Here is a 23,056-nt window from a genome sequence, read left to right as displayed (position 1 = left end):
TTTTTTTGGTTTTTCTCCGGTACTGGGAACCGAACTCACGACCTTGCGCTTGCCAGGCAGGCGCTTTTGCCACTGAGCTAAATCCCCAGCCCCACACTTCACTTATTGTATTCTCAAGTTTTCTAGTCCTCTGCCTGCTTTTCTCTGTTGGGCTGCTGGAACTGCAAGCCACTTCCAGTTATGGAATTTTTGTGCAGGCAGTACACTTTCGGTTCACTTTACATGACAGAACAAAAGCTAGCGTTTACTGCATATATTCCCACTCTGTAAAGACACTGTTCACATTGCATATTTAATCCTAATAAGTTGGCTTTGCTCATTTACACATTTTGAGAAGAGGAGACAGAAGAATAAAAAACAGTAAGAGATAGAACCAAGAAATTTGTAGTCATATAGGTGATGTAGTGCAACACACTTGGATAGTATGTTAAAGCTACGGTTGACAACTATTCAAGTTTCAGGAAATATAAGTTAGATCTGGGGCTGCCAAGGCCAGAGTTGAGCTGCTAAGTTAGGAGGAGAAGCCAGGAATATGACATGGAGCTAGGAATCCACTGTCCCACTTATCAAAGCTGAACCAAGTCACTGCCTTGAAGTCATAGCAAGTATTTCTCACATTTATAAAGTAATTTGTAGAGTAGAGAGAAGCTAGCGTACAGGAAAAGTCTGATGGAAAGCTCAGCTGGGGATGGAGTAAGCCAAATAATTCTCACTGTCTGCTTTTACAACATCTAATTAAGATAATTAATAGAGTGACCAAGCACCCGAGTTTACCTGAGATAATTCCAGCTTATATTTGTGACTGCAAACTAATTGCTGATCATGTTGTTTTATAACCCCAAATTTTTATTTGGATTACATTTTGCATAGCTACCTCAATATTATGTGTTTTTGCAACAATTAAACAAGGTAATAGAATGAAATTCATAATGAAGTTTTTATTTTAATTTTTTTCTGCCCTCTTCTGTCTTTCTTTCTCTCCCTCTTTTCCATATCATCCCTGTATTCCCTTGGCTAAAGTATTTTACATCCTTCTTATATTAATCCACTATATTTTTGCTCTTGGTTTGTAGTTCAACGGGGCTGGGGATTTAGCTCAATGGCACAGCACCTGCCTGGCAAGAGCGAGTTCGTGAGTTTGACTCCTGGGATGGGGGAAAAAAAAAAAAAGAAAGAAATAGCTCATGTCTGCATTTCTAGCTGGTCTTGTCAACAAAAAGAATTATTTTAAATCTTAGGACAGATATGGGGAAACTATTTATGATTTTCCAACTCCATAGATGTATTCGTGAAGTGACAACAACTAATTCTAATTCTATCACCAAAATATCATGACTTGTTCCAGTGGGCAAAATATTATTCCCTCTGACCCTGTGCATCTACCCTGACTGTACTGCTTTGAATAATGATATTCTGATTTCATTGTACTATTGCATGGCTAAAATAGAGGTGCCAGATTAGTCTGGTCTATGAAGTCTCTATTTGCTTAATGACCACCATATTGTGACCATTTAAACTTTACAGGCAGGTAAAAGTGAAATCCTCTCTCCTTTGAAGATTATTTGCCTCTTCATTCCACCCAAATGTTAGGAAGAATGCAAGCTGCCTTAACACGATAACCAGAATTGATTCCCACCTCATTCAACCCACAACCCACTAACTTTATCCCAAATGATGCTGCACTCAAGATGTGCACAATGAGTGTAGAATTATTTTTAATATTTTGTTGACATACTAAAATGAACACATTTATGGAACACAGTATAATGTTATTCACTATGAAAAGTGTTGCGTTAAAATATATGTAAGTGTATCCATTTTTTTTTGCCTTTTTTTTTTTTTTTGAGGCAGAGTCTCACTATGTAGTGAAGGCTGGCTTTCAACTCATGGTGATCCTCCCACCTCAGCCTCCCAAGTCCTGGGATTACAGGTGTGCACCATCATGCCCAGCTAAGCACACCTATTTCATCAAACGTTTTGTATTTCTGTGTGATAAAAACAAAATCTTCTTGGATTTCTTTGAACATTGCTGTGGTTTGTGTCTAGATATCTCCTCCAAAGCCCCATGCAGTCATGTGTCTAGATATCTCCTCCAAAGCCTCATGCAGTCATGGGCTTCTAGAGTTTCTGATTCACTCATGGTCCAATGCTGTGATTATGGGTGTGAGTGCTACAGCTGCCTTGCTGTGGGGAGCCTGTACATAATAAAAAGGAGGGAAAGAGGCAGCTTGCTCTTTCCTTTTGCTCGGACTGCTTTTGCTATCTTCCATTGCCTTGAACTATTGCCCATGTGCCATGTGCCACTCTGCTTTGGAGCCAGCTGTGCAGGGACTGAAACCTCCACAAACTCTAAGCTAAATAAATCTTTCCTTCCTTAGCTGTGGGTGCCAGATATTTTGTCTCAGCAATGAGGGAAAAGTAGACAAGACAAGTATACTATCTTGATATATAGTCACTCGACTATACAATAGAAAAGAAATACTTATATTTCCTATCAAACCGTAATGTAGCAACTAACATTCTCCTCTCAGTTTTTGGGAGATCAACATTTTTCGATCTCACAAATGAGTAAATCACATGCTACCTCTACACCACCTATTTCTCCAAACATATCGTCCACAATGAAAGCCATCTGTGTATCAACTGATGAATGGATTAAAAAATGAGATATCATTTATGCATAGAAGGAAAGAAATCTTGCCATCCACAACACTGATGGAACTGTAGCGTAACACTACTATTTAATTTTTTTTTAACAGTAGGGGAGAATTTTCTTGTTGTTACTATTTCCCTGGTTTTATTAAATATCTTGATTTTTTAACTTTGCAGTGCTTAAAAACCATATTAATATTTAAGTTGTTAAATTTTTCTGTAACTTCATATAATGATACGTGCATGTAAAGATAAAAATATGGGTGTAGATATTGTTATTCTTAGTGCTGAAAATATGTAAAGGAAATATATGGCTTCACTACTGTGAAACAGCAAATACCAATATGAAGACAAATCTATAGATGTGCATGTATAATTCTAAAAATAAGAATACATTTAAATACCCATTGTGGTAGACAGGAGTAAGAGAGACAATGAAGCCAGCAAATGGGTAAATCTTCCCCCAGAAATAATATTTTCAGGTGACTGGTACTGCACTTTTGGAAGACTGCTTTACAGTTGATCATGAAGCAGATGTCTACAATATTTATGTCAATATCTATATCTATCCATACCTACATCAATATGTACATCACTTATCTATACAAGTATAGTTATAGATGAAGAAAGAGAATTTTATGTGTTTGCTTTCGAGTGAAAGGGGAATATTTCACACCAATGTGTTAAGTATTATTTTCAGTATGTGGTAAAGACCAAAGTAAAAAAGATTAGTGTGGAGCAAACCAAGGACAATTGTTTGCCGAAGGAAATGCAGAGATGAAGCATTTCATGAGCAAAACGAAAATGGCTTTGAAATCTGTTTCATTCATGGGATGTATTAAGCAACATAAGGAGTGCTTTAAGAAGTAACTTTGGGGACCAGGGATACAGCTCAGTGGCACGGTGCTTGCCTGGCATGTGCAAGGTCCTGGGTTCGATTAAAGGTTTAAAGTAAAACCCAAAAGACAAAAAAAGAAATAGTTTTGCTAAGAAAATCATTTTCTGTTCATGTAAAGATTTCAGTGGAGGTGAGCAAGAAATTATTGAAAATATAGATTTTTCAGAAGGGAAGTCAGTATCAAAACATTTCTAAACTACATAAACATAGAAATGATATATGAGGTCAAAGACACAGATGAAATTTGATTAAAGTAAACATACTCTGTTTAAATTTAAGAATTAGAAAATCTTGCCAAACATCTGAGGAGAACATTAAATATAACCACCTCAAACATTTAATACATAGATTATCAAAAATTGTGGCAAATATACAGCAACCTCGAGCTACAGCTTATTTATATGATTCACATTTCTCTTTTATTTTTGCTTTACTAATGGTTTTAGAAATTATGTAGACATGTAAATTGGACTTCAAAAGTATATCTTCATGAATGCTATCGAGAAATAGATATCAAAACAAAAATGTGCTATTAACAAATATTAGATCAAATATATCTTAGTGAAGAAAAATCTTAAAAATCACAAGTTTAATTGAAATACAAATGCAAAAAAACTACATCATTTTTACTTTGCATTTCATAAAGAGCATAAAAAGTTTAATCTCTTCCTTCAAACAGCTAGAGTATCATAGAGAAATTGTTAAATTAATTGATAATTATAAAATTTGGAATAAAAATGGTGATAGACTTATGCACAAAATGATAAATAATATAGAGGAAATATATCCACATCAGTACAAAGAACGTCTGTCAGATATTTGGACAAATAATGTCCACATTGATTCTTGAAATCTGTAACAAGCATTAGCCAGTGGTAGAACAATGTATACTTTTTTTTGTTTTGTTTTTTTTTATTTTTTTGGTTTTTCTCTGGTACCAGGAACCGAACTCACGACCTTGCGCTTGCCAGGCGGGCGCTTTGCCGCTGAGCTAAATCCCCAGCCCTGAACAATGTATACTTAAATATGTAGATAACTAGGAAAACCTCCTTTATTGAAAGGGTTGTATATACATAATTTTTCATATAGGAAGGAGAGTGAAAGAAAATAATTGAATAGTGGCTTCATTTGACTATGAAAAAAATGATGAATAAATTTTTACATAAAAGGATTTACAGTTAGACGTGAAACACTGAAGATGTAAATAAAAAACCAGGTAAAATTAATGGATATCCAAGGACTAAAATGCATGCAATGGCAGAAATTAAAATCATGGTGTATGTACATGGTGCATAAATACATGACAACATTTTAGAAATTGTTTGAATATCAGTGAATGGGCAGTTATTTAAAAGTAGTTTTGGATAGAGTAAATCAAAATTTCCTTTTTTCAGACATCTTCCTAATGTTTCAAAAGTAAATTTTTGAGAAATCAAACTTTCAATTCAGTAGATATTCCCAGATGAATGTTAATTCATAATAATTGTCAGGAGTACAGTTTATAAGGTGTTCAATTTCTAGTTTATAAGAAAACTTTTATTGATGGCATATTCTATGAAGGTGTAAAGCCATATCATTGAGAATTACCCATGTGCCATTTTTTCTTGGATCAGAAATTGCACAGATGAAAGCAACTTAAAGAAATGTTTACATATTTAATAGAGGATCTAAGGGAATAGTAAATACACTCTATAGAACAGATGCACAATGGGAAGTTACTGATGCACTCAAAATGTTGTGAACCCTTGCCAAGATTCCCATCATGTTTAATACTATGTAACAGGAATCACAGATACATAATTCACATGTATTAAATATGCATAGCTTTAAGAATTAAAAACAGTTTTTATTGTGTCAATCATTAAGTGATATGAGTGGGAGGGGTTCCTTATTTCAGTTGGAATGGATTTGTTTGAAATTTTAATGTAGGTTTTTAAAAAATCTTATACAGCACAATTAATTTTACTGAGAAATACAAATATATGTTTACTGAATGTACACATTATTATTAAACAATAATTTATACTTTAATTCTGGACATTATGCAAAATGCAAAGGAAAATTATAAAAATAATAAAAATATAATGTTTTCCTTTCTCTGTGTGTAGAAGCAGATGTCATTTCATCTTTAGTGCTCCAGCCTCTTCTAGAAATCCTCTCATCTCGCAACGCTATTTTATTCTACATTTTGATTGACTTTGTCCTTCAAGCTTTGAGAATAAAAAAAATAAAAATAAACTTCCCCAAGTATGCCTAACCAATTAATACACTACAACTAAAAGTGAAGACTAATAAATATTCTCCCTCTGTTATGGTTGTTAAACATTTACAAGGACTTTTTACAGGTGGGAAATTATTATGTGTAAATCTTAATATGAGGATCATGCTAATTAATTATGGCAGTGTTTAGAAAAGTATCTAGAAATTAAAAAGTCTATGTAAGTAATAGTAATAAGTGTCTATTATATTTAAAGAATAATCTCTATTCAAAAATGTCTTCCAGCTGGTCATGGTGGTGCCTGCCTGTAGTCCCAGCACTTGGGAGGCTGAACCAGGAGCAAGTTAAATTATAAAATCAATAAAAATATGACAAGTTATATTTTTCAAGTTCAACTCCTTCCTGGGTTACACAGTGAGTTCAAAGCTAGCCTGAACTACATAGTGAGACACTATCTCAACCAACACACAAATAAAACAGAAGTGTTCCACTGCTTCATATCAGCACACATGGATTTATAAATTTCCTTGACAGTCATCCGTGTGAGAGAAAAACACAGAAACAAAAAGAAAGAAAACAAAAAAACCAACAAAACGTGAAGCTTTTACCTGGAGTGGCAGAAACAAGCTCTTCTATACTTATAGTGCATCATGGGAAAGACATTCCCGCTACAGAGAAGGAGAGTAACCCAAGAAAGCCAGTCAGCAAACACCTGCAGTAACACAAAGAAGTACGAGTTGTTGAATCTGTGATGATGAGGATTGTGTTAATTGTGGGAAATGGGAATATGTGAAAGAATATGAGGGATTTTTAAGTGATGAAAAATAAACAAAAGCTGGTCTTATGTGATGGAGGTTGGTCCTATTTTTAAGTGACGAAAAATATCAACAAAAGCTGGTCATATGTGATGGAGGCTGGTCCTATTTTACTGAACTGGAGAGGTAGAAATACTACGGAGACTTGCTGCGACAGTATCAGGACAGGTCTTGGGATGGGCCCAATGGCAAGCCTGTGAACTTTGAATATTGTCAAGCCTGGAGTGTCTTGACCATGTAAAAGTGAAAATAGCACAATATTTTACCCAGTGTGAGATTAAAACTTGTTTGTTGGGAAGGTAAAATGTAAAGACAGTGTAAAGAGAGTAAATGGAGTCAAGGGATTACATGAAAGACTTCGGAAAAGGAAAACCTGAAGGCGCCTCAGACAATGCACATAGGTTGCAAAGCAGTGCCAGAGGGCGCTTCACAAGCACTGTTTCCCTAGTCGAAACACAGCATGATTAAGCGGCAGCAGTATGCTTTTCACATCTTTCCATTTGATGCTAATGCAGTGAAAATCATGTGTGGGGTCTCAGATAGTGCGAAGGAGAACGCTGTGAGGTGAGAGGAACTGGAACTGTAGCGTATCAGCGATGCTAAGGAGAAAGATGTTTCAAAAAAAAAAAAGAGAAGGAAAAAATGAGAATGCTGTGAAGTTGTCACTGGATTTAATGACATGTGGGCCTTTGCCAAAGGCAGAGGAAAGTTTTAAGTGAGTGATGTATTCAGAAAACAGAAAATGTACCTGTGAGGCTTTGCTAGATCCCAATGATAGTAGTGACAATCTATGAAAAATTCTGTTGGGAATGGGAAGGACTAACACTTGGGACGGTGGATAATTTTTTAAAATGGTCAAATATGAAAAATTTCTGTCTCTTGGGAATATCTCAAATTGGAAGAAAAGATCAACTGTAAAGACAGATTCTCTAAACAATTTTACAATATATACAAGTCGCTATAGTTTAAAGAGTAAGAACCAGAGGTGAAGGGGCAAAATACTCACCAAAACAGCAAAAAGTGTATTTGACATTTGCACTGTGATGCTAAGATGCAACAGATACTGCCTTAAAAATTATGGTCCCAGATCAAATTTCAGAAATTACAGAGAAAATTTGAGGATGCATTTAGGACTCTGGGAGCCTGCAGTCAGAGCAAGGTAATTTGTGGTCTTTTAAAGGTAAGTTTTCATGGAGAAAGTAGTAAAAGGAAAATTTGTGCAGAAAATTTCCTTGGAGCAGGTGCTGTAGCCTTCCTATGCCTTAGAAGTATGTGGTGTGTTTGCCTTAACAAACAGAAAGGTAAAAATTCTGTGATCAGAGGAAAAACCAACTCAGAGTCATGTTCAATCCTCCCAAAGAACTCTCCCTCTAAGTGAGAATCTGGATGTGAAGATATGGAGGCAAAAAGTCATGTTCCATCCCAGCAGAGGCAGTGCTGCTCTTTTGTGGGCTATAGGAGGAGATTCTTCAAGAGCTGTTCGAAAGTTCCTCTTGGCAGCGAGTCCCAGAGAAACAGAAGGCGCAGATCCTGGTAGGAATCCTGCTCCCTACATCTGCTGCTTCTTCTGTGCAGGTGAGAATCCCCCAGGTAGGAGAGGATGAAGAAAGACCAGGGCAGGGCCACACCTGCCAAGCCTTGCAGATTCCAATGTGGTTTCCCATTCCCTGCTGGCCCAGTTAACTCAAAAGAGGGATGCAGAGGAAGAACATTTTTAATCCGTGTACATATTATTGTACCAATTAGAACATATATTGAGAACTTTTAATTTATAAAGGTAGACTTTGGGAATGAAAGAGATTGTTAGGTAGTTCAATATTTAAAGAAGCATAAACTTGAGTCATTTGTAGGAGAAATTCATGCATCTTGAGATCATAATGTTAAGTGCATTAAACCAGACACAAGTTTAAATATCCCCGGGATTCTCTTCTATGAGGAAATAAAAATATAAATAAAGAGCAAAATAAAAGACAGAGAAGAGGAAACAGGGCAGTAGACCTTTTGCAGAAAGGAAGGTGAGCAAGAGTTGGAGGTCAGAGAAGGGGAGAAGAGGGGAAAGGTATGAAAAAAGAATCTCTGTGTTCTACATGCGGGCCACTCCCCACGAGGAATGTCATCATTCCAAATGGCAAACACGCAGTCATCCAACAACTCAAAACTTGATGAGGTTTCAGGCAGGAAATCTGATGACCATCGAAAGATGAAAAGAAAACGTGTTTTATTATATTCAACAACCCTTGTGCATGCTCAGACTAACAGGAATGCACCTAGGATGGTGTGAAGGTTTGGAAAGTGAAAACGTCTCCTATGTGGCATCATTTCAAGGCAAAAGCCACCAACAGAGAAAGGAAGTAGTAAAGTTAATAGAGAAGTTTGTGGAGAATACTTGCTTAAAACAGAAGTCCTGACAAATGACAGCCAGCTACCCATGCAAATCTGCATGCTGTACAGGCAACATTGATGGTGCATTTGAAGCTAATTCTCATAGTTTATGGGGACATCCAGCTGTCTGCTTGGTCTCCTTCAGTCCACTCCAACTCCTCCTTCAGGAGGAAAATTATTAAGGGTTGGCTTTTTCCATATTTCAGGAACAAAAAGATTTGGGAAATATATATAGGCCAAATGTTATGATATTGAATCACTAATGGTGTGTTTCAGTTGGATGATGAAAATAAGGACATAATGAGTGGAGAGAAATTAATATCCTGCAGGTCCTTTGATATTAGAGTAAATACGAGACAGCGAGAGCTACTGAGAAAATAAACCCCGTAAGGAAGATTATGATCACATCAGCTCTGTCATGGACACTGCAGTTGGGATTGCTTTTGATTACGGGACAGAACAAACCTAGTATCAAGGTGATTCATCTTAGAGTTTCAGCCTAGATAAAATAAACATTGACAGAGTCATAGATTGATACCACAGCGCAACTTTACTTGGATGATTTTTCATTAACAGCTTCACACCATTAGATTATCCATGTAATCAAACTGTAATGTTTAAAACAAATTTAATTTATTATTTAATTTGTTAGTGTGGTCCCTTTATTATTCATTCAATGAAGCAGTCTACTAAAAGGGTTAGTTGAATTTAATATCAAAATCTGAATTACTGGACACTTAGTAATTAATCTACTATCAAAAGATAATTTTTAAAAAGTTAAGTAAATATCTAGACCTATATTTTAGTGTTGCATTTAGCTGCTCAGAAATAGAATTTTTTTTTTAGAAATAGAAATTCTAGAAGACTGAATTTCCAATTGTTTTAAGAAAAATATTGCTACTATTACAGAAAATGATGAACTTTAATCCACTAATAAGTTGGATACTGTGTGCATGGCAATTAGTATCTATGTATACAGTTAGTTACAATCTTAGAATGGGCAAATATAACACACTAAAAAAATGTGTTCTTCCTCTTGTAAAAATAATTGAGATTACATTAGATATAAGCATTTGTAACCTGCCCTGATTCTTTAGACTTGCTCTTCACTACCTTTCACATACACTTTGCTATCTCTTTACCTCAGAGTTCTCCAAACTTCTTTCACTTTCTTTTTTTTTTTCTATTGTAGTCTTTAAAAGTTAAGTGATCTCACATAGCACAGCTATAATGCCAGATACTTGACACTTCCAGAAACACGTGCAGTCTTCTCTCATCCTAAGAAAGAACAGAGCGGATTTCTTTGTTCCTGCTGAATGATTAATTTTTATTTTGTTAGGGAAATATACCTTTTTCTTTGTTCCTGCTGAATGATTCTATTCACAGTATGTTTAACATGCCTGACTAAAATTCAGCTTCAATCTTCAGTTATGAGGATTGGATCTATCCTTGTGGACTCTATTTCTATTATTCAATTTGAAAATAAGGCTTTGGGCTTTAAGGAAATCAGTGATGAAAAATGTCTTTCAATCACCAAAATATTTTTTATTCCTGAATTATCCAATTGTTAAGATATGAAAAAATATTCTTTAAAATTAAAATAACCTTTCACTACTCTCTCGATAACTACCTTTCTTTCATCTCCTTGCCTGGACAGTAGGTTCCTGGTACAGATTGTCATTCCTTTAGGAAAATATTATTGTGTACATAAAGAGATTATTGATAATAATCAATAATGGCTGTTGAGTTTCAAGTACAGAATTAACATTTTCTTGGCTATATATTAATTTTCAATATGAATGTACACAGCTATTCAATAGTCTAGTGGGGTGCCATATTTTTAGTCATTTAAAAACCTCTAATTTTCTTATTAGTTGAAATAATGATTCCTCAACCTTCACGATATCCAGTATTCTAATATTTTAAATGCTAATTATGCCCACATTAGTTTCTTCTTATATATAGATCATTATTATGTACAGTTAAACACTGAGTTCTTATCTGCAGTGGCACCTCGGTTCACAAATGCTTTTGTTTGAAAGTACTTTTATTCACAAACAGAAGCATTTGGCAGTTATTTCTGTATTGCAAACTCTGCATTGGGTGACAAACATAATTACAAATATGACCATCTTTTCCAAAATTGTACCACAAATTATGTTCATGAGCTGAGGTATCACTGTATAATTTTAGGAACTATACACTTATTTCTGTAAACATAAATATGTGTCAAAAGTGAATCTGTATTGGATTATTCCATCTTCTTTCTTAATTTTATTCATGTTGCTGAATATTATAGATTTTTAAATTTTATTCATTTCATATATTAATTTTTACATATATGAATAAATGTTGCCTTTAATTTTTATTTTGTTAGGGAAATATACCTTTTGAGGTTTATGTTTAAATTTGAGAATTATCTCAAAAGAAAAATATGGCTTGGGTTTTGTTTTGTTTCATTCTGTGCTTTGAGACAAGGTCTCTCTCTGTAGTTTAGGGGGACTTTTAACTCACTGTACAGCACAGGCTGACCTTGATGTACTAATGATCTTCTTGCTTAAGCCTCCGCAGTGCTACTGGCATTACAACTGTGTGCCCCCATGCCTGGTAGGAAAATGTATTTGTTATATCCTTTTTCCTTAGGTGGCAATGAAATACTCCCTACTACCCCCCACACACGCACAGTGAAAGTACTAAGAATTAAACTATAACGAAAGTATTTTCTTTCCAATGACAAAGTTACTAGTGAATGCCTGCCTCACTTACCACTAATAGTTATTCTGCTTCTTTGTAATTTGCTGAAAAGCTTATGTGTAAAAACTTAAGATAATTCCATCATTATAATTTCACATTAGTTCATTGCAAGCAATGTTTTTTTCATTTTCCACACAACAAGGTGATTTTCTTAAGCATAGTGTGTGTATTTGATGAATATGTAAGTATATATTTTTATTGACTTTGTGGCCCATCTCTTGTCACCTGTTTTATTTCTTAATCTGTTTTGTACAGGTAGTGCCATTAAGATGTTTCATATGCATCAGAAGTGAGATGCCTGGAAGATGATAGCAGTGTAATTACACAGTACATCATGAGTGATCTGACTGTGGTACAGCTGGAGATTAGTGTAGAGTTTCAAATTAATCTGAATGACCCCAGCTTTACTGCTGTTGAGATTCTAGAAATGATAAAATGTCAACTCACTGGAAATAGCACAAACAATCTGACATGAGTAATGCATAGTTTCTCTGACTTGTTCTGTATTCTGTAGACTTTATTACCAGTTGCAATATTTTCTTGAGAAGTGCTTGTCTTAATGAACGTGTATGTCATCTAACTTACTAAAATGTATGTCTGTTATATACAGAACACAAAACCCACTGCTCTGTGTATTTCAGTTTCATATGAACTAAAACCTCAGGGCACAAAGGAATGTAAGTGGTGAATCAGTGTTTTATTTTGATCATATCTTAATTTTGAAGGATGTTTGCTAGTGGAATGCTAAGTCATATTTACACAATGTTACTTTTTCCAATTTTCCACAAGTTTTCCAAAACCATTAGACAATACTGAAATCTATGGACATGCTCTAAGATAAGCATTTATTCAAATTAACTGCACACATAAGGTACTGATAGAGTGCACAAAGAATGACTGTCTTCATATTTATTGTTTTTTGCCTCAAAAAAACATTATTTTAAAACTGTGAAATTCATAGCTCAGGATATTACCTTAATATGGAAACTGTCTCATCTATATCTGATATTGTTGGATGTCATTTAGATTATCTTTGAAAGTTTAATTTTTTTATTGGTGAATTTTATTTTTGGCTAACCTCTTCATATTTACTCACACAATCTTTTATTTTTTATTACTTTTTTATTTTAAAGAAAATAGTACAAAAAGAAGAACAATAGCAAAATACAAACAACACAAAGCAAGGACATTAAAAATGATACAGGGTTTCAAACAAAATGATAGAGGTTAACAGTGGTTATTATATTACATAATATCTTCAACAAAGTTACTCAGATTACCAGATGTAAGAGTAGAAGACTGATCAAATTATTAAAGGGAGTAAGAAAATAATAATTTAAAAGAACATTAGAGACAATATATAGTGACAGTAGGCAGGATTGTAAGAATTCACCAGTGGATGTTGCATTGCAAATTGTTATTGTCACATAAGTTGCTCAGACTGTATCTGGTAATCTGAGCAACTCACACAATCTTTTAGAGTTTACTCTGACCGTATTATTTCCCTTCACATTTCATTCTTTTATTTTTGCCTTTAACAACTTATCAAATGAAAAACTAACTCATGAATCTACCATTAACTTAACATTACTCTCACAGGATGGCTTAGGTCGGACAAGATGAAATATTCTAAAGACTTTACCACCCTGTTCTCCTAAAGTTCTCATCCCATATCTGTGCTAAACTATGCTCTGACGCCACCCTTCCTGCAAACACTGAAATTCACTCACAAATATTTTTAGCCACTTCCTTGTTAATTTTTAATGGTAAGATTCATAAGTAAATATCCTCTCAGAAAGGGATTTATAGTTCACTATTCACCAAAAACCTCCATCTTTCTATCTTTTCAGGGAAAATTCAAGACTTCCTAACAATGTGGACCATGGGAGTGGCATTTGCCCACCCGTACTGTCAATCCAAGGCTCTCTGTTCCTTCCAGCTGTATAAGCCAGGAACACAATGGCAAGCAAGGGAGACCAATTACAGCTTCTTAAAAATTATATTTGTATTTCATAGACAAAAAAAGTGAACAAAAAGGAAATGAATAATAAGTCATATATTTTCCACTGTGTCCTTTTTTGGGTGGGGGAGGGATTTGTTCCTGAGTTTAGTACAACTTGAATAAGTATGTCTCATGCCTTCTTTTACACTCAACAGAAATGCAACAATCCTCATATTTGCTAGTATCTCTAGAATCCTTTAATACAATTGGGCTAGGTTTTACCTATTAAATTACCTATATAACATTTACACTCTGAAGAAAGTAGGCAGTAAAAGCTGAAATTAGGTTTTGTGTATGTACTTGTGGCTATCTGTTTTTTGTTTGTTTGTTTGTAATATTTTTTTATCTTTTTAAGGCAGGGTCTTGCTATGCAGTTCAAGCTGCCCTAGAGCTCACTTGGTAGCCCAGGTTGCTCTTGAACTCACAAGGATCCTCCTGCCTCAGCCTCCCGAGTGCTGGGATTACAGGCTTGCTCCACCACTCCTGGCCTTGTGGCTATTTGAAATAAGACACATTGGTTTTAGGGCCTGGGATATAGCTCAGCAGCACAGCACCCACCTGGCAAGCACGAGATCATGAGTTTGATTCCCTGTACCAAAAAAAAAAAAAAAAAGACACATTGGTTTTAAATATCTTCCATTATTCTTTCTGGAGATAATAGAGAAACAAAATAACCCACTTTTCATTTTTCCTCTTTGACCTGGTTGTTTCAATTTCAGACCCTATTTTAAATTTTAGGATTAAGCCTTTCAAACCATTAAACATCTGGTAACAATTATATCATGTATTTGGAGATTAAAAGAAAAGCAATAATTCTAGTGTATAAATATTTCCCAGTATGATCAATTAACTTGATTTAACTTCACTTAGATTTCTTCAAAAAGTCTGTATAACATTTCAGCATTGCTGCTGGGAGGCTTTATATTTTTTGTCTGTGTTGATTATTTATTTATTTAAACTTCATAGTAGATTATTTAACAAAATACCTCATATTCCCTTTGAGGATAGATATGAGTAATTCAATTAACTATCATAATATTGTAGAGCCCTATAAAATATGTCTTCTCTCTTGTACATTAGGTAAACAAGCTTTTGATAAGTATTTATCCTTCTTCAGAACAACTATACAGTTGATTAAGGGGCTGTCTATTGGATATAAATAAAGCTAATTTGAACAAAATTTACAAAAACAAATGGAAAATTTCTCTGGTGCTTTAAGAGATAGATGTAAAGATTTAACTAATACTGGGGCTAGAGAATTTGTTCAGTTTTACATTTGATTGTGAAAACAATTAGGAAACATTTACAAATAACTGTGAATAAGGAAATGACTGAAGGTGCACAGGTAGGATTTCGCCTTTCAAACATTCTTGGGGCAAATAACTGTAACACTGTAATGTGATTTGCTAAATGAACTTTACCTTCCTCACTTCAATGAGGTTTTTTTCCTATAAAAGTAATGAGTGCTCTTTTTAGCAATGGAAAATTACCAATCAAAATGTATTAATATTGGTGAAATGGAATTTTAATTTCAAAATCAGAACTCTAGATTATTGTGTTCAATTGTGATTGCACTTTTATTTCCTCTTTTTATTTTCCTTCTTTTGATTTGTATATAATGTTTACTCTCATATTTTTGCTTTGATGAGATATCAGTAGTGGTATGCATAGTTTTATGTCATATTTTTAAATAATGAACAAAAATTTTACTATATATGCAATTTTACTTCTATAGGGCTTACAATTTTTAATAGCCTTGAAGTATTTTTCTTTAGTTTCCCTGTTTCAGTAGCAATTTCATAGTTATATGTGCTCCACCTGGTGGTATAAATAATCACTTTACTTTTTCCACTTTTAATGCTAAGATGTGAAACTAAATTTTATATACTAATTTAAAGTCTGGGCAAATTAATCTACACAGTGAAACGTTAATATGTAACATAGTTTCCAATATATTATATTTAAATAGATCAATTAAGATATTAATAAATTCTACAGATCATCATTGCAGATTATTTTTGATCAATTTATAATTATTGATACTTTTTATGATATATAACCTTAACTTTATATTAATAGATAACCATCTGTCTTATATCTACTACTATCTACCATCTGTCTGTTTATCTATCTATCTTATTTTTCTTTCTACATCTATAATGTGTGTCTTGCATCCTGGATTCTTCTATATTGGTATCATTGGTATCTTCTGTATTTGGAACCAAGTATGAGTACTCCCACCCCCACATTTGGTATGTGGTACACTTTGATACCATTGCTCTGTAAAATATTTCCACATAATAATTTTAATTTAGCACACCCCAAATTAGAATTGCACAGCTGGAGCCACTGACATGAAAAGTGAAGTTATGTCTTGTAATCATAATCCTTAACTTTACAAAAATCACATTTCCAGGTTTTCACTCAGTCATGATGTAAATTTGATTTACTTTCTAAAGATTATACTATTAAAATTAAAAATTTTACTGTATACTTCACTAAATGCACTGTCAATACAAGTATATTTTTTTTAGGCATTTTTCATCTGAAAGTTCCCGAGTCATCTCCTATTGGTTCTGCTATTGGAAGAATAAGAGCTGTGGATCCTGATTTTGGACAAAATGCAGAAATTGAGTACAATATTGTTCCAGGAGATGGCGGAAATTTGTTTGACATCGTCACAGATGAGGATACCCAAGAAGGAGTCATCAAACTCAAAAAGGTACATAGACACTCTTGTCTTTTTCTTTTTCTTTCATCTTTTTTTTGTTTTGTTTTTGTTTTTGTTTTTGTTTTGAGACAGGGTCTCTCTATGAAGTTCAGGCTGGCTTTGATGTCAGGTTTTAGGCCAGGATGGCTTCAAACTGACAAGGATCCTCGTGCCTCAGCCTCCCAAGTGCTGGGATTACAGGTGAGGGCCACTATACCAGGCTCATACATACGTTTCTGGCAGTTGATTATGTAAGAAAAATGAAAGCACTGAAAAAAGTGGAAAATTAGAGAAACTTTTAATTTTCCCCCAATGGCCACTATTTTAAATAAATAGATTCAATAACTATGAAATGTTCACTTCTATGAACACTGTGAAGTAACAAACAGACTTTTTTGCACTGAACAATCAGCCATATGAGTTTGAGCACATTATTTTAACACTCATACAAGCTGAATTTTAAATTCATTTTATTGCAGTAAGTGTAGATAACACATTAATTGAAAAAAGAGATACAGATATTAAATCTTACTCTACCCGGGGTGGTCTTGATCGTTTTATGATTTTTTTTGAGCATGTAAATCTCTAAAGCCCCCTTTGCAGGAATTGATGAAGTAGTGGAGAAGCACTAGCATGGTCACCTTGAGGCACCACAGGAGGGAAAGAAATAAGAAAGAGGGGGGCTGGGGATTTAGCTTAGCTGCACAGCACCTGCCTGCCAAGCGCAAGGTCGTGAGTTCGATTCCCGGTACCGGAAAAAAAAAAAAAGAAAAGAAAGAGAGATACAGGGTTTGGGGGAGCAGTAAGGAAGAAGGTGAAAGGAAGGAGGGGGAAGGAGACGGAGAGAGAGAAACACACAGGAGGAAGGAGAGCAAAGGACCATGTGGAAGGGCTGTTGCGGGTGGGGGAAAGAACTAAGCACTTGCAGCGAATACAATTTAATCCTAGTCACCAAAATTATACACTTATGCTGACACTACAATTCACAAACCAAGTAAATAAACAAAGAATGTAAAAAATTCACGGCTGGAGGTGATACCTTGCAAAGAACCCTGTGTACTTACATTGTTGGATCAGTTTTGCATGCCTATCCCTTGTAATCTGAGCATCGACTTTGAAGATAATAATATGCAATATATTAACCGTTATGAATTTCCTACTATCTCGTTTTGAAATTCTGTATTACTGTTTTTATTGTTTTTCTCTCTTTGAAATACAAAAAACATAGAACAAGGTAAAAAGTAACAAGATAGTGATAACTAGAGTCTTAGGAAATCATATTAAATTCTTACAATATTTACCCTTTATGTCTATTAGTTTAGAGGCTGGGGATTTAGTTCAGTGGCACAGTGCCTGCCTGGCAAGTGTGAGGTCATGAGTTCGATTCCCAGTACTGGAAAAAAAAAAAGTTTGTTATTTTCTTTTGCCTTTTCACCTCAGTACAAAATCAAACTTATCATTTGTTTTACTAAAATCCTTACAAAAGATTAATGTTTTAATATTTAAATATTTTGCAAACATCAATTTAAATGGAACAAATATAAATCCTCTTAATAATGTTAAAAGTAATAGAAGCTATTTTACACCAGTAGATCATAAAATAAGTATAAAGGTAAGTTCTTTTCCAAAGTGAAACAAATTCAGAATAAGCAATCCTATTATATACATATACAAAACACATATTGATGTTTATATATACCTAGATATTGTTATTCTGAATACATGTCATTTATAATTTATTTACAAGTATCATCTATAACTTTCACTCCATGATTCAATAGATATTTATGGAGTAGTCACCATCTGCTAGATCCACTTTGGACTCAGAAAGCAGAGCACTGAACTAAACAAATACATTGTCTATTCTTCAGCAACTTCAATTTAATTGAGAAAACCAGACACGATAGTGTCTTTAACAAAGACACTAAAAATCACTGTTGCCCATGACTTTAAAGACCATAGAATGAGGTAAGACCGTGGGAGGCAGAGTCTTACAGTGACTTGATTAGGAAAGACTTTTTGGTGGAGATGAAATACAAGCAGAAATCTGAAGGAAGAATCCAATGCAGTGTCTGGTTCATGGGTCTGTGAAAACTGGAGCAGCAGGTGCCAAATCTCTGGGGTGCAGCGGATGAGGAGGCCGGTTGAAGGTGTCCTTGGCTGAGTATGACGTCAGACAGGAAGACGCCATCATATCGAGTCTTGAACCAGGCCCAGGACTGGAATTTGGAAAGTATTTGAGAGCTTACGGTGAGCTGAGATCTATATCACCTTCACACTTGAGAGCCAGGTTGCTCCTTGGGCTTTGTGGACAATCGCTAGTACGAAGGAAGCGTAGAAATAGCACAGGGAAGAGACTTCACAGAGTCCTGGAAACTGAGCAATGCGAAGCATGATGCTTATCACCATGGAAACAGCGAAAAGTGGTGAGATCCTGGCTACATTCTGAAGGAACTACATGAAGTCGTGTTTTTGTAAATGTTCCAAGTACTTATATAATGACTGAGTACGTACACAGCCGAACAGAACAAGTGGATATGCTTTCAGCTTTACCGTGTAGTTTAATCTCTATAGAAGGCTGGGTCACAGGCAATCCCTAACTGACCACTGTCATTGAACAATAAAAGAGAAATGAGACCCGCAAATGAAAAAATAACTTAGGTTTTGTGACAAAATTTAGAAATTATCTCTCACCTATCGCTAATGTATATTTTATATTGTGGAATATATACATGCAAACATAGGTAAGTCTTGATTTAATGTGACCATATGATGGCACAAAAATAATAGAATGATATCCAGGTGACTAAAGCCCATGAAAAAGTAAAAATCAATTTAGACAGCCATGTTTCTTTAAATATAGTACCTTTTAGATGAGGTGAAAATTGTGGGATAAAACCATTCACACATGTATCTAGTAAATTCTCAGGAAGTTTTAGATGACCATTATTAGCTGTCTTTGTGGGCTGGAAATGTAGCTCAGTGGCACAAGTGCCTGCCTGGCAAGTGTAAGGTCCTGAGTTCAATTCCCAGTACCAACAAACAAACAAAAAACAAACACCAAAAAAAAAAAGGATAGATTCCTTGAAGAAACAGGTGTGTTAAAACAAATGTGTTTGTAAACATCAACAATAGCATGTCAGTTTAATCGTGATCTTCAAATGATTTTCTGTAAGTTTCTTTTGCTATCTCAACACTTAGAATTGTAGTATAAGAATTTGGATGCAAAACTTAGCTCATATTGCTGCCACATGTTTCAGTATACTGAATTCTTTCAGAAAGTCCAAAAATATATATTCTGCATATGAATATGTAGTTTTTTAAAAGATCAGTTATTTTAATTTTGACTAGCAAGTTTTAAACTATAGCAGAGAAGTGAAACTTGAAATTATTTGATTTCACAGGGTTTTTATCTTTGCTCATATAAAATAAGTTAATGTGATCAGTGTTCTGAAGCACTCATTTCATTATTTCATCTCCAGAGTATTTATTTGCTTTTATTTGTATTTTTAAATCCTCTCCCTCCTCTATACAGTGAAGATGTAAGGAGATAAAAATAACACTCAGGTGCTGAGAAGAATGAAGAAAAGCATTTTTATTTATTTTATTTTTTGACCTCAACTTTGATTCACTTTATAAGGATTGCACCAGAACGTCATTTCACTGTGTCACTTCACGAAACTCCATAAATCTCCCCAAGACCTGAGATATTGGCTAAAAACTGAAGTGAAAGAAAAATCACTTTTCCTCCACACTCACACCAAATTTCTGATCAAAGAAAACAGAAATGAAAACCACCTTATGTATTCTTGAATATTGTAGCTATAGGAACACTAGCAAAACCAGAATAAAGCTCATCTGAAAATTAGGAGGTGGCCTTTATTTAAGATAAGAAAACAAGATAATTTTAGTTTCACAATTTTTCTTCTTAGAAAGAAAAATGAAATATACTCTAGTCAATTATTTCCTATAGGGTAAATAATATTAAAATGCATCGTTAGAGGATATAAATATAATAGAAAGTTCCTTTTTTTCAATTTTTTTAATTTTAAAAATTGAAAAACTGACAAAACAGCAATGAAGACAAAATCAAAACAACACAAAAACAGCAAAAATGATATATGACCTCAAGACAAAATGATAGAATGTAATAGAAAGTTATATTGGTGAAAAATTTCCAAGAAGTGAAAATATAAATATATATACAGAAAAACTTCACTTGTCTTGTTATTGATTTAATAATATATGTATTTAAAAAAACAATGTTTTTAACTTTTATAGAATTATTTACTATCCTGCATCTCAATAGTCTGTAACATTTCTATTAAAAAATCACTTAGAAACTAGTAAGTAATGATAATATAGTCTGTAACATTTCTATTAAAAAATCACTTAGAAACTAATAAGTAATGATAACATTTTTTAAAATAAGGAATAGTGAGTTGATTGTATTTTATTTAAAAAAAATTAAAATTTAAAGTATTTAACATTTTAATATTATTTGGCATATTATTTCATTTTAAACTTTCATAACTATAAATCACATACAAACCAGAGCAGAATGATTTTAAATATAGGAGGTGAAATGCTTTTCTATTCATGTGAACTCTTTAACAAATGGGTTAAAATCTTAATTAGCTCCAATGGGGATTTGTATTTTATATTTACCCATTAATCAGTAAAATTCATGTTTTTTTTATCATACTAAAATACTCTAAAGGCGTCCACATGGTATAATTTGGTAACATAGCACCACCGTGTGGTTAATTTTTAAGTAGCGGCTAGAAACAAAATTTAAAAATTGGAATATTTTACACAGTCAAACATATATCTCCATTTATTAAAGGTAAGTTACTTCTATTTTTAGGCAGTCTGATATATCCATTTCGAAATAAAAGTGGTCTTTTTTATTTACTTCTTTAAATATTTTGTGACTTTTTATCTCTATTTGTTTTGCCCTTTTTAAACACCTTGCTTTAATTTCCTGAAGGGTCTCAAGTCTAAATTAACCCTGTTAGTATAATCAAAACACATTTCTCTAACATGGTCTAGATTTTTTTTATGCATACGGTATGATTTTTTTCACATTTGCAAGTGTCTACAGGTGTATTTTTTTCCCACCACAAAGATAAATAATGTGCTTATTCTTATTTTCTCCTTTCCAGTTGCTAGGGCTATTGAGGCTGCTTATATTGGAGCTTAATCCCATGAACGTCCCATGAAACTTGGCCAGGGATGCCTCCTGAGCAGGGATTAAAACTCCCCTTTCTCCTACTGTGGTTGGCTTATAGCCTTCAAGATTCCATAGCTGTGATAGGTCTTCTCCCAGTCTCACACTTAATCTGCCTTCAATTTACTGATTACACCACTAGCGAATAATCTAAACTAGCTCTCCTCACGCTCCTTAAATCTATTCCTGGTTTCCGCCCCTGGTAAAGAGGCATATCTTTCCACTACCATCTTCTCTACACACAGCACAACCATGAGCTAGCTACTTGTCAGACACATCAACTTCATTGCAAAGTGCCCGCTAAAAGTTGTTAGCTTCCCCTCATCCTGCCTGGAAGACCCTACCGAACGTGGATGTCATTGTATTTCTTCTCCACTTACTATTTCTCACCCATTCTCAAGTCCCTCAGATGAAGCTGACCACTTCTTACTTGCTTCCCAAAATGTTAATATGTTCTTCAAAGCACCTGTAATACTTGCATCCATGTTTAAAGGACATTTGATTATTCTTTTTGTATTGAAGTACCTAGAGATTCTTTATTTTTTCCATATTTTTGTTCTCTTAAAGAAAATCCCTGAAAATAGAAGATATTTAAAGTTTTTATTAGGTGAACTAACAAATACGTTGGTTTTGTTTTTTTCATTTCTGATGAATTGATTTTCTTTTTACTCAAACAAAATATGATGTTCGAAATATTTTGCACAGTATTTAGAAAAATAGTGCATGATTTCACTTCTAATTTCACAAATGCGAGTTTTGAAATTCAGAGATGTAACATTTTTCAAAATCACGGAGCTTGCTGTGTATTTCAATATATATTTGAAAAGCACATATTTTCAAGTATTGCATAGAATATATGTTAGAAAAATTAATTTGCCTTCCCAGAAAAGGTAATTTGCCTTATATTTATACTGTATATCTATATGACATATATAGAATCAGCCAAAAACTGTACGCACAGTTTAAGAAAAGAAAAACTTGTATAAATACTTTAATACTAAATTTATTGATACATCATGAGATACTTTGGCCTCTATAACTAAAAGATGTGTTCAAAATAATAGCCAGTAACTTCCAGACATTAATTAGTATGGTGAATTGCTTCTTGGGAAACTTGTGCATTGAGGTTGCTGCACATGCGTTTTCAATTTCTTCTGTAAGGGAAGGCAGTGTGGCAGGTTTTCTGCAATACACAGCATGTCCTCGGGTGGATGGAGAAAACTCATACTATTTTCCTTTTCCTGAAGTGTGATACATTTTTTGGCAGACTCTGTATATTTTTCTTAAGTATTTATAATATTTGATGATGTATTTTGTCTCTTTTAGTGAAATATCACTGAAACTTTGTAACTGGAAGAATTGGTGATTCTTTTTTTTTTTTTTTTTTTTTTTTTT

The 23,056-nt window shown here is 34.0% G+C and overlaps 1 protein-coding gene across 1 annotated transcript in view; it reads left to right on the top strand.

Annotated features, from left to right (window-relative positions):
* Cdh12 (cadherin 12, type 2 (N-cadherin 2)) overlaps positions 1–23,056 on the top strand; it is a 958,345-nt gene that overhangs the window by 878,946 nt on the left and 56,343 nt on the right. Inside the window, exon 8 of the mRNA XM_005386141.1 lies at positions 16,256–16,443. Within this exon, the coding sequence (XP_005386198.1) occupies positions 16,256–16,443 (188 nt within the window). The remainder of the gene's footprint in view (positions 1–16,255; positions 16,444–23,056) is intronic.

The sequence above is a fragment of the Chinchilla lanigera genome, unplaced genomic scaffold, assembly GCF_000276665.1.
Source record: "Chinchilla lanigera isolate Chin_1 unplaced genomic scaffold, ChiLan1.0 scaffold00025, whole genome shotgun sequence".
Lineage (NCBI taxonomy): Eukaryota > Metazoa > Chordata > Mammalia > Rodentia > Chinchillidae > Chinchilla > Chinchilla lanigera.
This window is presented reverse-complemented; position numbering and strand designations above follow the sequence as displayed.